Consider the following 15416-nt stretch of genomic DNA (forward strand, 5'->3'; position numbering starts at 1 on the left):
CGAAAAGACCCAAGAATATGTGGAATAAAGGAGAAGGATGATTACTGGTTGGCAACCCTCCTTGACCACCGTTATAAGGGGAAGGTCTCAGAACTTATCCCATCCCCACAGAGAGAGCAGAAGATAAAATCTCTTGAGGACACGTTAAAGAGGATTTTATTGAACGTTTTTCCTGACTTCAGTAGGTTACAGTTTCGTGGAAAATGTAGTTTTGAGTCTTCTTTTGGTCAAGAGAGGAGTGTTGGAGAAGGTGTCCGCCTAAGTGAGGCATTTCAGGATTTTTTTAGTCCTCGCCGCCCAGGGCTGTCAGCTTCCACATCCCATTGGCAGCGTTTGACTAGTGTTTGACTTTTATAAAAATGAATCGGTCCTGGATTACCAGCTATGAAGACCCTGATGCTGATGTCACTGATTAAGTCTTTTTGGGATGTGCAGGACTTTGAGGCTGCCTAGCTTTGAAGGTGTTCAATCATTTTATCTGAAAGAATGTTTTTGATATAGATTTCATGGGCACAGTTAACACCCAAAGACCAATTTTTCAGCACCTGTTTGGCAGGTGCATATCATTGTATTTTTTTGCCTTCATCAAGAGCACCTCTATAGGGTTATGGTGGAAAAGGTGCCCCCGACACCCAAAGAGTAATTTTTCTGAACCTGTTTGACAGGTACATATCATTGCAATTTTTTACAGCAAGGCCAATTCTTGCTTTCATCAAGTGTACATCTATAGAGTTATGGTGGGAAGGCACCCCCAACACCCAAAGACCAATTTTTCTGCACCTGTTTGACAAGTGCATATCATTGCAATTTTTTACAGCAAGGCCAATTCTTGCTTTCATCAAGAGTACCTCTAAAGGGTTAGGGGCGCCACCAACACCCAAAGACCAATTTTTACGCACCCGTTACCTCTATCCAAAGTCAAAGTGACACCAGAATGTATCAAAAAAATCTCTAATTTTGTTCCCAGTGCACTACATTGTGGCCTTATCATACACTCTGGCTCCCTAGCTCTTGCTGAGCAAAATAAAGGCAGCTTGCAGGGCAAATTTTATTTTTTTGGGCTTTATAAATGCAATTATTGCTGCAGCAGATTCTAGACATGGTACAGACCTGCCACTTTACAGATAGACTAAGGGGACCCCCCCAGGCACTATATTGGAAGGAATGTTTCATTTTTATGCTTTGATTTTAAAATATAAAAAAATCACTGCTCATTGAAAAATGACATTTTCACAAACTTTGTTTTTATTGATACATGCCCCCCATGGCAGTATCTGGACCCCTATAACCATTGTATGCCCAATTACTTGCATATAAGCCTTCAAAATGGGCACTTTTGATTTTTGACGTTCGGGTCCCATTGACTTTAATGGGGTTCGTTATTCGGGTCCAAACTTTGTTCGAAAGTTCTGGTGCGAACCGAACAGGGGTCCGTTTGGCCCATCCCTATATACTAATATGTTCTCCCATTTTAACACTTAATTTCCAGTCCTTCCTATATATTGATAATGGCAAGGTCATTCAAAAGGTAAACTACCCCAATGGAATCACGAGTGATACACTGTTTAAAATCATATTCTTTTTTTGTGACCATAGATGTAAATTTTAATTAGGAAAAAATTATAGGATTGTGTTGGGACACATTTATACATTATATATATATATATATATATATATATATATATATATATATATATATATATATATATATAGACATATACTGTACATACCTTGTTTGATTAGAATAATTTAATACACACCTGGGCACAATGTCTACGTGTTCAATACTTATTTTACCCGCTGTGTATATACAGTGTGTGTATGTATATATATATATATATATATATATATATATATATATATATATATATATATATATATATATATATATATATATATATATATATATATATACTTTGAAAAGAACTTTATATGCCTATGCTCCAAATGATAAACCTTGTAATTGTGCCTGTCTTTGTGCCTGAGTAATGCAATGAACCAACATCAAAGCTTTTATTTTCTATCATCAGAAGTTTTCCTTGCCCATTTGGAGAAGGACGCAAGGGAACGTGCTGAAAAACGAAGGGAGAACAAAGCACTTGCAAACGGTATTTCTTACTAATGTACAGCTAAGATATTAATGCATATTTTTCCTGTAGAAAAAAATGTATTTAAATAAAAAAGTCTAGAAGTTTTAAAGGACACTATAAAAAAAATGTAAATCAAGACAACAGACAGTGGTAAGTATAGTATGTAAGTACCTTCATGTACATGATTAATTATTCCATTGATTTATGAAGTTCTGATATTTTGGCCCATGCATGACATGACAGGGGATATATCATATTAAAGCATACAAGCAGTAGAATAAATAAGAGAACAGAGATGATTATAGTTTACTAACTTAACTGACCTTCCGACTACCTCTGTTTTATTAAAAGTGGATTTACTGTTAAAGCCCAACTGATCTTTCATTTTAAATCGGCTAAAAAGATTCAAGGTGCATCTAAACAAAATATGTACAATTTCTTACAGTTGTTTTCTTTAAAAATCAGCCACAGCTTTAGTAGAATGTAAAATAAAAGGCCTGCCCCCTGCCAGAATTCTGTAGAGATGGACCTTTTCACTCCGTGTCAAAGCAGTGATCTGCAGATGTTTAACTGTCAAACCTATAGCTCTGCAGTGATCACGTTCCTTGTTGAATAAAAAACTCTAGCTCTGACTTAGAAGGGGATATGTTGACACCTGAAGTCTGGCAGTTCCTGCATGTTATTATCCTAAAGCAAAACTAAAGGAGTTAAACTTACCTTACCAATGCTCCCTCGCTGGTGCTGGCATCTTCTTCTGTTTGCCAGTTTTCGATCATCTTCATTGGCTAACGCAGGATGACATGCCTCCTACGCATACACAGGAGGCTGTAATTTCAGTACACAGAGACTGTCCCAGTATTGTAAGTTGAGCTGCGCATGGGCAGCTGAGTTTATAGTGCTGGAGAAGACCGTGAGCAGGTAGGTAGGGCCATTTTATTGCAGAAGAGACATTGCATGTTAAACGACTGTTTGTTACAGCAGAACTTCAGTTCCACGTTAAATATTCTCTGTAGCTTGAGGAGGTCCAGAACTCTTTTTACTATAACTTTTTAAGAGCAGCAATATGGCTTAAAGCAGAACTAAAGTCTTCATACTTACCTGTCTAACTGTCCTGCACCAGCACTAGCATCTTCAGGCCCAGTTTGCACTGCTGGAGGAAATGATGACCAGGCAGGTAGGGGCATTTTATTGCAGAGGAGACCATAAATGTCAAATGACTGTTTGTTACAGTGGAACTTCAGTTCCACTTTAAATATTCTCTGTAGCCTGAGGAGATCCCAGACTCTTTATTCACTATGACTTTTAAAGAGCAGCAATTTGGCCTAAAGTGAAACTAAAGTCCTGCACTGGCACCAGCATCTTCTTCTGTGTTCCAGTCTTCGGGCCTCTAAATTTGGCTGGCGGTGCACAGCTTCACCTCTGCACTTGCGCAGGAGGCCAACATCCTGGCTTTTACAGACAGACCCGCCACTGTAAGCTAAGCTGCGCATGCACAGCTCAGTTTGCACTGCCGAGGAAATGGTGACCAGGTAGGTAGGGGCATTTTATTGCAGAAGAGACGTGCCTCTTCTGCGATAAAAGCCTGCCTGTTTGCTGTTATTTACAGCAAGACCTTAGTTCTGCTTTGGATAAGAATTTAAATATTTAGTCGTAACTTAGTATAACTGTACAGACTGACTTATGAAATATTTAAGAAGAAAGTATAGCCAGAGAGGTTTTGATGAGATGGACTAAAAAGATCCAAAAGTACAATATATATTTATAGTGAGCCTGGTAGAACAAGGTCACATAATGTTCACCAGTTTCTGATGTGTCAATTGTCTGTTCTTATTTACTGCCTTCAGCTTCCAAGTGTGCACAGCATCAATCAAACATTTTGTCCAAAAGAATGTTATTTGACACTTTTATATCTACTTGGAAAATGTGAAATGGTGTGTATAACCTAGGCAGTTGACAATGACAGCAGCTATTGGGTTTCATGTGAGTCAGTAAAGCTAAATAAAGAGGAATCGATAATTTTATACACTGTAAAAAATATTGTGCTGAGTCTACCCAAAAAAATTGAGGGAACTATTTGCATCAGCTTTTTAAGTACTGTCAATTAAACTTATTTTTGTCTGACTCATTAGACTTTTAATGTTTACAACTTTGTTGTTTTCAGTAAAGCCAACTCAATTTTTTTTCAGTTTATAGACCATAGTGTTTTAAGTTAGGAATACATACCTTAACTTGTCTAGAACTATAGTTTTAAGTACAGCCAACTAAATTTTTCCAGTTTATAGACCATAGGTTCAAGTAAAGCCAACTCAATTTTTCCAGTTTCTGGAAAAGTTTAAGTAAGGAACACATACATTAAAGTGGAATTCCACCCACTTTTACAACTCTTCAGCATCCTTCACTAAACTGTGCACTGTAAACGAATTGGATATATTTTTATTTTTTTTCTTAGCACCTACTGTATATCTGCTGTATTCATGTTTCCCTTCCTCCTCCCAGGCCGTGGCCCATCGCATCATTTCCTGTTTGCAATGCCTTCTGGGAAGGGGCGGCAACTTCCTCTGACACTGCCGTTGCTATGGAAACCTGACCTGAAACCTATTACACTGCTTCTACTGCACTGAGCATATGCGAGATCTGCAAGGATGAGATCCAGGAAGAAATACAGTCTGACTTCAGATGCCCACACTTAAGATGGCCACGGCCTGCTGCAAGTTTATAAAATAACAAACTACTGCTATAAACTAACAAAAAAGACCTTAGTTTACACACTAACTTTACTAGAATACATTAAACTTGTGTATTATAGTGGTATTTTTATTTAAAAAGTATAATTTCGGCCGGAACACCACTTTAACTTATTTATTTCAAGTATGTATATAGCACCATCAATTTACATATACATTGTACATTCAGATCAGTCCCCTTCAATCTAGGAACCCTAGCTCCCACGCATACATACTAGGGCCAATTTACAAAGGAGCCAGTTACCCTACCAGCATGTCTTTGGAGTGTGGAAGGAAACCTATGCAGGCATAGAGTAGAACATGCAAACTCCAAGCAGGTAATGCCATGGTCAGGATTCAAACGTGAAAAAAAATGTGAGGGGTGTACTCACTTTTGTGAGATACTGTATATGCTGTCATGCTTTGCATCAGGAAAGGAAAATTACCATCGGTTAAGTATAACATTTTCCGCTTTATATACCTTTCACAGCTCTAAAGGACATGGGAAATGAAGCATATGCAAAAGGTGATTATGAAACTGCAATTCAGCGGTACAGTGAAGGTCTAGAGAAGCTGAGAGACATGACGGTCTTATATACTAACAGAGCCCAGGTATGTAGACTTATTGAAAATATTAAAATATCTTAATTAGTATCTAACATGTTACATTTATCCATAAAGTTACATAGTTAGTCTGGTTGAAAAAAGAGTCCATCTAGTTCAACAAATAAAAGGAGAAGAAAGAATTGACAATTCTATACCCATAGTTGATCCAGAGGAAGGCAAAAAAAAAAAAAAACAGTAAAGCATGATCCAATTTGCTCCAGCAGGTGAAAAATATCCTTACTATGCCCCCCCCCCAAGAGGCAATCATATATTCCTGGATCAGATTTACCTATAAATGTTAGTATCCAGATATATTATTTTGTGTTTAGAAAATAATCCAGGCCTTTTATTTTTTAAGTAATCTACTGAGCTGCCCAGAACTAGTTCTTGTGGGAGTCTAATCCACATTTTCACAGCTCTTACAGTGAAGAAGTCTTTCTGTATTTGGAGATTAAATCTCCTTTCCTGCAGATGTAAAGAGTGCCTCCTTGTCTTCTGTGATAACCTTAAAGTGAATAATTCAACACCAAGTTCACTATATGGACCACTTATGTATTTATACATTGTGATCATATCCCCCTTAATCTCCTCTTCTCAAGAGAGAATAAATTCAGTTCCTCTAATCTTTCCTCGTAGCTGAACTCCTCCATGCCTCTTATCAGTTTGGTTGCGCTTCTCTGCACTTTCTCCAGTTCCCCAATATCCTTTTTGAGAACTAGTGCCCTGAACTGCATATTCCAAATGAGGTCCTACTAATGATTTCTACAGGGGCGCTTGCTATCTTAGGATTTTGCTCGCTTTGGAAACTGCAGCTTCGCATTGCATGCTATTATTAAGCTTATGATCTACCAGAACACCTAGATCCTTCTCTAGATACCCCCTAGTATGTACTGTACATATTCTTAGCCCCAAGTGTATAACTTTACATTTATCAACATTCAGTTAATTGCCGTCATTCGGCTATATCGCAGATCTGAAGGGGTTAATGATGCCATGTGTATTGTTTATGCCTGGTGTACTGGAGTGTGATAAGTGTCATTTATGCATTTTTAGAACACTGAATGTATTTGATGTACATAGTGACACTGCTGCCAAGTAGGCAGCAGTGTCATCGGTGCTGGCTAGTTCCTGCCTTGCTATCCATACACATGCTATCCAAAGCCAGTTTGAAGGACCTAACCACATGCTATCACACATTATATTATACATTGAAGGGTTGTTATACTTCCGAATAAGAGCCAACACATTTTTTATTTTCTTTATTTACTATAGGCACTTATACAGCACTGTCAATTTACATAGTGCTTTACATACACATCATACATTCATATCAGTCCCTGGCCTCAAGGAGCTTGCAGTCTAAAGTCACTAACTCACATTCATACGTATACATACTAGGGCCAATTTAAACAGGAGCCAAATAACCTACCTGCATGTCTTTGGCGTATGGGAGGAATCCAGAGCACCCATAAGAAACCCACATAGGCACAGGGAGAACATGCAAACTCCATTTAGGTAGTGCCCTTTTTGGGATTCAAACCAATGACCCTAGTGCTGCTAGGCAGAAGTGCCAACCATTTAGCCACTGTGCTGCCTGTGCTGATTACTAATGCCAACTTTCTGTACATCTTTCCACTTCTTTGATCCAGTGATGTATTCTATCTGGCTGAGATATCTTCATTATACTGCACGCAGCAAATGAAAGGTGTATCATTTTGTGACTGCACTTATAAAAGAAACACACACATGTTTTGCTTTGTCTGCTATCGAGCATGTACATTTTTATATTTGATATTCCCTTCTATTTGGAGACCCCTGTCATCCAGTACAGAATTTCAGTATACTTTGACTCTGCACACAATGACCTGTGGTGGTACGGAGACATCAGATTCACCAAATGGGGTAATCTGGGACCTGAGATGACTACTATTCAGCAGAGGTGGCACATTTATCTCTTATGCACGTACACACGAGCGGACTTTTCGACCGGACTGGTCCGACGGACCAAGTCTGGCGGGCAATTCGACTGTGTGTGGGCTTCATCGGACCTTCAGCGGACTTTTTCAGTCAAAAATCTGACAGACTTTAGATTTTGAACATGTTTCAAATCTTTACGTCGGAACTCCGCCGGATCCAGTTCCTAACGAAAAGTCTGCTCGTCTGTATGCTAGTCTGACAGACGAAAACCGATGCTAGGGCAGCTATTGGCTACTGGCTATCAACTTCCTTATTTTAGTCCAGTCATATGTCATCATGTATGAATCCGTCGGACTTTGGTGTAATCGTGTGTAGGCAAGTCTGTTCATTGGGAAAGTCCATCGGAAGTCTGCTGAAAGTCTGTCAGATAGACCGTCGGACCAGTCCAGTCGAAAAGTCCCCTCGTGTGTACGCGGCATTAAAGGAAACCTATGCTGAGGCAAATGTGGAGACTGCCACTGCAGATGTCTGCTTCTGAAAATGCTTTTGATTTGGCTTTCATGCTGATGCAATGGCTTCTGTACTTCTTAAACCTGTGACTCAGAAAAAGTATACAAATAAGTGGTTTTTACTTTACTTTGATTGCACTAAATGTGTGCAAATTCCATATCAGTGACTCGGAAAGTACTGAAGTCAACAGATCATCCATGGCTACCAGCCAGTTGGAAGTTAAAGAAAATCTTCATTAGCAAGTTACGTTTCTGCTGGGATGGTGGATTGAGCCCCACTGGAACATCAGTTACTAATACATACTTGAAACCTTTATCTGCCTCACAGGTGTGTGTATAGATATAGATATGCAAATCCCATTATTTCCCTTAAAGTCCAGCTTTAAGTATTAACTGAACTAACACTTTGAACTAAATTAACTAATTGAAGCTGGATTAGTGCCTTTGATTTTAAAATATGTTTTTTCTAGATTGAGGGTTCAGTTGTATGAAAATGCTTAATGGAAATGGCAGTATGTTTTTTTGCTTGGATTTCTCTACTAAACAGCTGTAAAGCAGGTAAAATCTACAAATGCTCATCAGGATTTCAAAGCCATCTGTAAATAGGATCTGGGGCTAGTAGAGATTGAGAGTGTAAAATGCTAATAGGTTTTTCTTGTGTCAGTCCTGATATGTAGTGGCTGTTGAACAGACACACTCCACATAGCATGCATGTTATCTTATCTACACAATATCAGGCTTTAAAAACCCATCATCCATAGATTTTTTACGCAAGCATTCCTTAGAAACTGAGATGTGCACTGGGCCTTAATGGTTCTGCATCAAGTATGGATGCTGTTCTTTTATATCTGCAGACAGCCATCCCATGTGTTTTGATGTCACTCTTCTCTCTGAGATCCATAGTCAATATTATATATTTGATAATATCTTGCCGTTAGCATCTACTTCTATTATTTATGTGTTGTCCTTGAAAAAGTGTCTCTGCAAGGCTAGTTTATCTTTGAGGTTTTATTACAGTAAAGTGTATAAATCAAATTTGGCTTAATCTGCTTTGTTTCAGAAAATGTCAAATATTATGGATGCTTGGACAGTGATGTTTGTTTGTTGGTTACTTATTTGGTCTTACATATTTTATACAAAAATATTAGTATATCTTAACTCAGAGGTCAGCAACCTCAAAAATATTAGTATATCTTAACTCAGATGTCAGCAACCTGTAGATCGCAGACAGGGGGCTTGTAGATCTTGGTCTGGGTTTGCTGACCTGCCATTCCAGAGCATCAGAGTGCAACAGTGAGATTGCTTGTAAAGTTGGAGCTGTAGTAAAGAGCAAGAGCCGCATAAGCTGCTGCCTCCTCTGTAGTTCTAGTTCCTGTCCAATGCAGAGTGATACCAAGTGCACTCCACCTCTTATCGTGGCTAGCGGTCTCCAGAGAAGAGCCAGAAGCCAAAAAAAGAGATCTTCAGGTCAGTGTGAAGCAATACACTGGGCATTATAGTATAGGGCTTCTTTCACACTGATATGCTGCTGTTTACCCGCACCGTGGGTGCAGTGCAGTGTACCTGCAGTTTTCCTGTGGGTTTGCTGCACTTAGCCATAGACTTCTATTATATCCTGCTGTTTTACCACCCACTAACTTTATGTGTGAACAAGTACAAATGCTGCTCCTCTGAAAAGTCACCTAACTGTGTGTTAATAGGTGGTGAGGAGGCGATATGTTGCCTTCTCAACACCTGATCTAAACCCATGACTGCCATGCAATGCACACATTTGCGACACGGTAGTCTTGCAATTAGAGGTTTACATCGAGTGAGGAGGCGGCACTGTGACCGGTGATCTTTGACTTCTCCCATGTTGTTTAGGTGGATCTCCACCTCTCTAAGGTTGCCTACCCCTGTCTTACCTTATATGCGTGGTGGTAATATTCATATCTTATATAGGGGCCCTCAAGGCATAGAATTCATAAATGTAAAAATGAAAAGAGGTTGTGTACTTGTGTATGTTTTAAAAGCCTAACTCCAGGAAACCTGAAAATGATCCCTTGCAGTGGGGGAAAAAAAAAAAAGATGAATTGCTAGCTTAGATCTAGGAGACTTTTTAAAGTAGATTTTCTTACCCAATCCTCTGCTCCACCATGCTGCTAGACTGGTCTCTGCCATGACTTCCCCCCTATGCTCCAGCAGTCCAAGGTCATGACATCATTAGGATGAATGCAGGGTCCAGTAGCGAAGTGGTTAGCACTTCCACCTGGCAGCACTAGGGTCGTTGGTTCCAATCCCTAACACAAAACTGCCTGCAAAGAGTTTGCATGTTCTCCTTGTACCTGAATGGGTTACCTCCAGTTACTCTGGTTTTCTCCCACACTCCAAAGATTTTTTGGTAGGTTTATTGGCCCCTGTCTAAATTGGCCCTAGTATGTGTATGTATGAATGTGAGTTAGGGACCTTAGATTGTAAGCTCGAGAGTAGAGTCTGATGTGAAAGCATAATAAATATGTAAAACGCGATTAGTAAATTGATTGTGCTATATAAGTACCTGTAATAAATAAATAAAAGACACAGAAGCACAGTCCACCACCACAATGTGGGGGAGTGGCACCTGCTGGTGGAGCAGAGGATCAGGTAAGTTAACCACTTCCTGCCCGGCCCATAGCAGATGATGGCCGGGCAGTGGTTCAGTTATCCTGACTGGGCGTCATATGACGTCCAGCAGGATAACATGCCGCTGCGCGCCCGCGGCGATCGGTGGAGCGGTGTGTCAGTCTGACACACCGCTACACCGATCTTGGTAAAGAGTCTCTGGCGGAGGCTCTTTACCACATGATCAACCGTGTCCAATCACGGCTGATCACGATGTCAATAGGAAGAGCCGTTGATCGGCTTTTCCTCACTCGTGTCTGACAGACGCGAGTAGAGGAGAGCCGATCGGCGGCTCTCCTGACAGGGGGGGTCTGCGCTGATTGTTTATCAGCACAGCCTCCCCTCAGGTCACCACACTGGACCACCAGGGATCGCCACTAGGACCACCAGGGAAGGGGGCAACATGTGGATGGCCAGGTACGTACCCCATGGCCATCCACATGTGCCCAATGTGCCCAGTCAGTGCCCAATCTATGTCAATCAGTGCCCACAAATGGGCACTGATTGGCACCATTATATAGCACTGATGCCCAGCAATGCCACCCTTAGGGGCATCAGTGCCATCAATCAGTGTCATCAGTGCCACCCATCAGTGTCCATCAATGCCACCTGTCAATGCCCATCCATGCCCATCAGTGCCCACCTATCAGTGCCCATCAGTGCCCATCCGTGCCACCTATCAGTGCCACCAATAAGTACCCATCAGTGCCACACAGAGGTACCCATCAATGCCACCTACAAATGCCCATCAGTGCCACCTATGAGTGGCCATCAGTGCCACATACCAGTGCCACCTATCAGTGCCCATCAGTGCCACCTATCAGTGCCCATCAGTGCCGCCTATCAGTGCCCATCATCAGTGCCCGTCAGTGCCACCTCATCAGTGCCACCTCATTGGTGCCACCTCATCGGTGCCCATCAGTGCCACCGTATCAGTGCCCGTCAGTGCAGCCATATCAGTGCCCATCATTAAAGAAGAAAACATACTTATTTCCAAAAATTTTTAACAGAAACAAATAAAAACTTGTTTTTTTTCAAAATTTTTGGTCTTTTTTTATTTGTTGCGCAAAAAATAAAAACCGCAGTGGTGATCAAATACCACCAAAAGAAAGCTCTATTTGTGGGAACAAAATGATAAAAAAATTGTTTGGGTACAGTGTTGTATGACCGCGCAATTGTCATTCAAATTGCGACAGCGATGAAAGCTGAAAATTTGCCTGGGCGGGAAGGTGTCTAAGTGCCTGGTATTGAAGTGGTTAAAGAATTGTGGGTAAAAATTACTGCAAAAAACTCATCATGCCTCTTACTAAATACTTTGGAATGTCTACCTTCCAAAAATGGGTCATTTAGGGGGTATTTTTACTTTCCTGGCTTGTTAGTGTGTCAAAAAATGAGATAGGCCTTCAGTACATCATGTGTGATCAATTTTCAACGATTGGCACCATAGATTGTAGACTCTATAACTTTCACAAAGATCAAATAATTTACACTGATTTTGGGTTATGTTACCAAAGATATGTAGCAGTATAAATTTTGGCCAAAATTTATGAAGAAAAATGACTAATTTGCTAAATTTTATAACAAACGAAAAAAAATGCTGTGTTTTTTTTTTTTTTTTTTTTTTTTACAAAATTTTCAGTCTTTTTTCCTTTATAGCGCAAAAAATAAAAAAACCCAGTGGTGATCAAATACCACCAAAAGAAATCTCTATTTGTGTGGAAAAAAAGGACAAACATTTCATAAGGGTATAGTGTTGCATGATTGAGTAATTGCCATTCAAAATGTGAGAGCACCGAAAGCTGAAAATTGGTCTGGTTAGAAAGGGGGTTTAAGTGCCCAGTGGGCAAGTGGTTAAAATAATTTTTGCCCTGAAGTTTTGAGTCTGTAGTAGGAAATCAAGTCCATTTTAGTGTCACAAATGCAATGCTTTCTATGTTTGCATGCTGGCCAAATTGCCCAACAAAAGTGGAACAAGCTCTAATGCCGCATACACACGAGCGGACTTTCCGGCATACTTGGTCCGGCGTACTGGAGTCCGTCGGACAATTCAATCGTGTGTGGGCTCCAGCGGACATTTTTTTTCTCAAAAGTTTGACGGACTTAGATTTGATTAGACATGTTTCAAATCTATCCGACGGACTCGAGTCCGGTCGAAAAGTTTGCTCGTCTGTATGCTAGTCCGACTGACAAAAACCGACGCTAGGGCAGCTATTGGCTACTGGCTATGAACTTCCTTGTTTTAGTCCGGTCGTACATCATCACATACAAATCCGTCAGGCTTTGGTTGATCGTGTGTAGGCAAGTCCCTTCATTCATAAAGTCCGTCGTAAAGTCCGCCGGGCAAAGTATGCCGTAAAGTCCGGTCGTGTGTACGCGGCATAACACTGCCAGAGATGCTTGAGCAGTTGTAGAAACTATTTTTTATAAATAATATTGAACTGCTTATCACAATCTGGTAATCACACTGAGAATATGTTGGTAAATGTTTTAATAGTATAATTAGCTCTGTGACTGTGATCATTATGACAGCCAATCAAAGTGACCACATGGCCTTGTTAACAGACAAGCTTACACCGGCCAACTCATCTGTCTTCGTACCTTACACAAAGTGAGGCTTTTTGACAGCAAGAGATCAGCAATGGTAACGTTCATTTTTATCTTGGCAAAGGATTTTTTTTATGCATTTGTTATTTAGAAAAGGGTTGTACAAAAATGTGGAGCTCAAAACAGCAGACAAGCAACAGTATTGTCAAGCATTCTCTAAGGACGCTTTGAAATAGCTACATAAAACAGCCCTGTGATTTGTGAGTAGGTGGCTTAAGGCGGTGACAGCACCAAGCACAGAACCCCATAGTGGACTTTTAGAAACAGTTTTCATGCTGATATGTGGGCTAGTCACAGGCATGCTTATCTATAAAATAGGTGTGTCGTGACAAAGAAGGAATAAAACAAAGAAAGAAGGCAGCATCAATGAGGCTCCTTAGGCCGAGCCCAAATGGGCCACGCTGAAGACTAAAAAAAACTGAACTTACCATCGTTTTTTATTAAAATTTGGACATGTGAAGAGAGCAGAAAAAAAATCATGAGGGAGACTGAAAAGGGGGGGGGGGGGGGTAGTAGCGAATGGAAAACTGCGTCGGGTGAGGAGAGGCACTTAGTAGAAGGCAATAAGGAGGCTTTTATACCTTGAGTGATCCAAGAGGTGCAAGGCGGTGTTGGTTGGGTAAGGTCACTGCAGGCTGTCCATCCCAACAAGGGAGAGGTTGGCCGATATTCTTTTATAATTGTATTCAAAAGTGGTGCCACGCTCCCAAATGCTATTGTGCTAGTGTCCCTTTAAATCTGTTTGCATAGCAACTCAGCATATCATATCAAACCATATATAACATTAACTAAACAAAACAAACAGTGCATCAGTCCATAAAGTGTCCTTTGGTATGTATGCGCTTGCATATGCTCATGCTTTCATAAAAACAAGCTTGTGTTCACATATCCTAACGACTGCCTTCTTAATTAGTGTTTACCACTATGTGCTCCAGTCATCCACATGCATTAGTGATAATCCCCTCATCACATGTGCCCTCACCTGGGGAATAAGACCAACCTATGGTCTATATGCAATTTTGTCCCTCTCTGGGGATCTATTTTATGCTGTTTCACTCCTTTGCTGGCGATCCTGAGATTATAATCCTACTTCTCTCACACTCCATATGTCCAAATAATAAAGAGAGAAAGGTGGACTTAGTGATTTATCTTTTAAAACAACCTGTTTATTAAACATTAAGTATAAAAAACACTCACATTTTCCTGGTGCTTAGAGTGCACCAAACTGTAAAAAGCATTCAGTCCTCACAGTGCGGGTATAAGACAATCAGACAGTATATCCAAGGTATGCTCACAATGTGCACCTCAGCATGACAACAGATTGGCGCTTCATCTATGTGTTACACCACATGTTCACGTGACTTCCTCAGGGGACTAACATATGTGAACACAAGCCTGTTTTTTATGAAAGATTGAGCATATGCAAAGGCCATTTATACCAAAGGACACGTTATGGACTGATGCACTGTTTTGTGTTGTTAATGCTATAAATGGTTTGATATCATATGCAGAGTTTGAAAATTGCTATGCAAACAGATTTAAAAGGACACTAGCACAATAGCATTTGGGAGCGCAGCACCACTTTTGAATACAATTTTGCACATTGATACACGTTTAGAGCTTGAATCAGAAAAGGGCTGGTGACTTGGATGCTCTTGAATAAAAATCCTTTATTGGGTTACATGGGTACATGGGTACAGGCTATGTTGACGCGTTTCGGCTAAGAAGCCTTCATAAAAGCATACATGTTTGATTTAAAAACTGATATTTATAACAGAGTAAGCACTCCAAATAGGGTTGGTGCATCTTAATCAGAGCAATCAAAACAATTAAAAACACATGGAGAAAAATCCCCATTTTGTATGCTGACAAGGATTTGTACTCTGTTATCCAGGGCGGTTGTCAATTTTCCAGTAGAAGGGCCCCCAGTCTGGGAAGTATGTTGTCACCCAGCTTGTTTTTCTCCCAGAAGTCAAACAAATCGCAGACCTAGCTTTTCACTGTAGGTTCCTACATGTGTGGTCACAACACCTGTAGGCAGTGTCATAGACATAAAAAAAAGCACCTCAGTTTTTTCTTTTTCTACCAAGAAAACATATACCATCAAACAATATATAAACTGCAACTATAAATCAGTGGTATATGTTATTCAGTGTAGTGCCTGCAGTCTACAATATGTAGGGTGCACTATACGCCCGTTGAGAGTTAGAATCTCGGAACATGTGATTGACACTACAAATACTAATGCTAAAAAATATATCAAATGTGTCAAAACATTTCCGGGAATTCCATCATGGTGAACTTGACACTTTTTCCTTTTTTGGTGT

The 15416-nt window shown here is 40.3% G+C and overlaps 1 protein-coding gene across 3 annotated transcripts in view; it reads left to right on the plus strand.

Annotated features, from left to right (window-relative positions):
- Window positions 1-15416, plus strand: part of TTC12 (tetratricopeptide repeat domain 12) — a 355554-nt gene that overhangs the window by 86649 nt on the left and 253489 nt on the right. For all 3 annotated transcript variants that reach the window (XM_073603090.1, XM_073603091.1, XM_073603092.1), the window contains 2 exons: window positions 2031-2108; window positions 5304-5425. In XM_073603090.1, the coding sequence (XP_073459191.1) occupies window positions 2031-2108; window positions 5304-5425 (200 nt within the window). The remainder of the gene's footprint in view (window positions 1-2030; window positions 2109-5303; window positions 5426-15416) is intronic.

Source organism: Aquarana catesbeiana, linkage group LG10 (assembly GCF_042186555.1).
Source record: "Aquarana catesbeiana isolate 2022-GZ linkage group LG10, ASM4218655v1, whole genome shotgun sequence".
Lineage (NCBI taxonomy): Eukaryota > Metazoa > Chordata > Amphibia > Anura > Ranidae > Aquarana > Aquarana catesbeiana.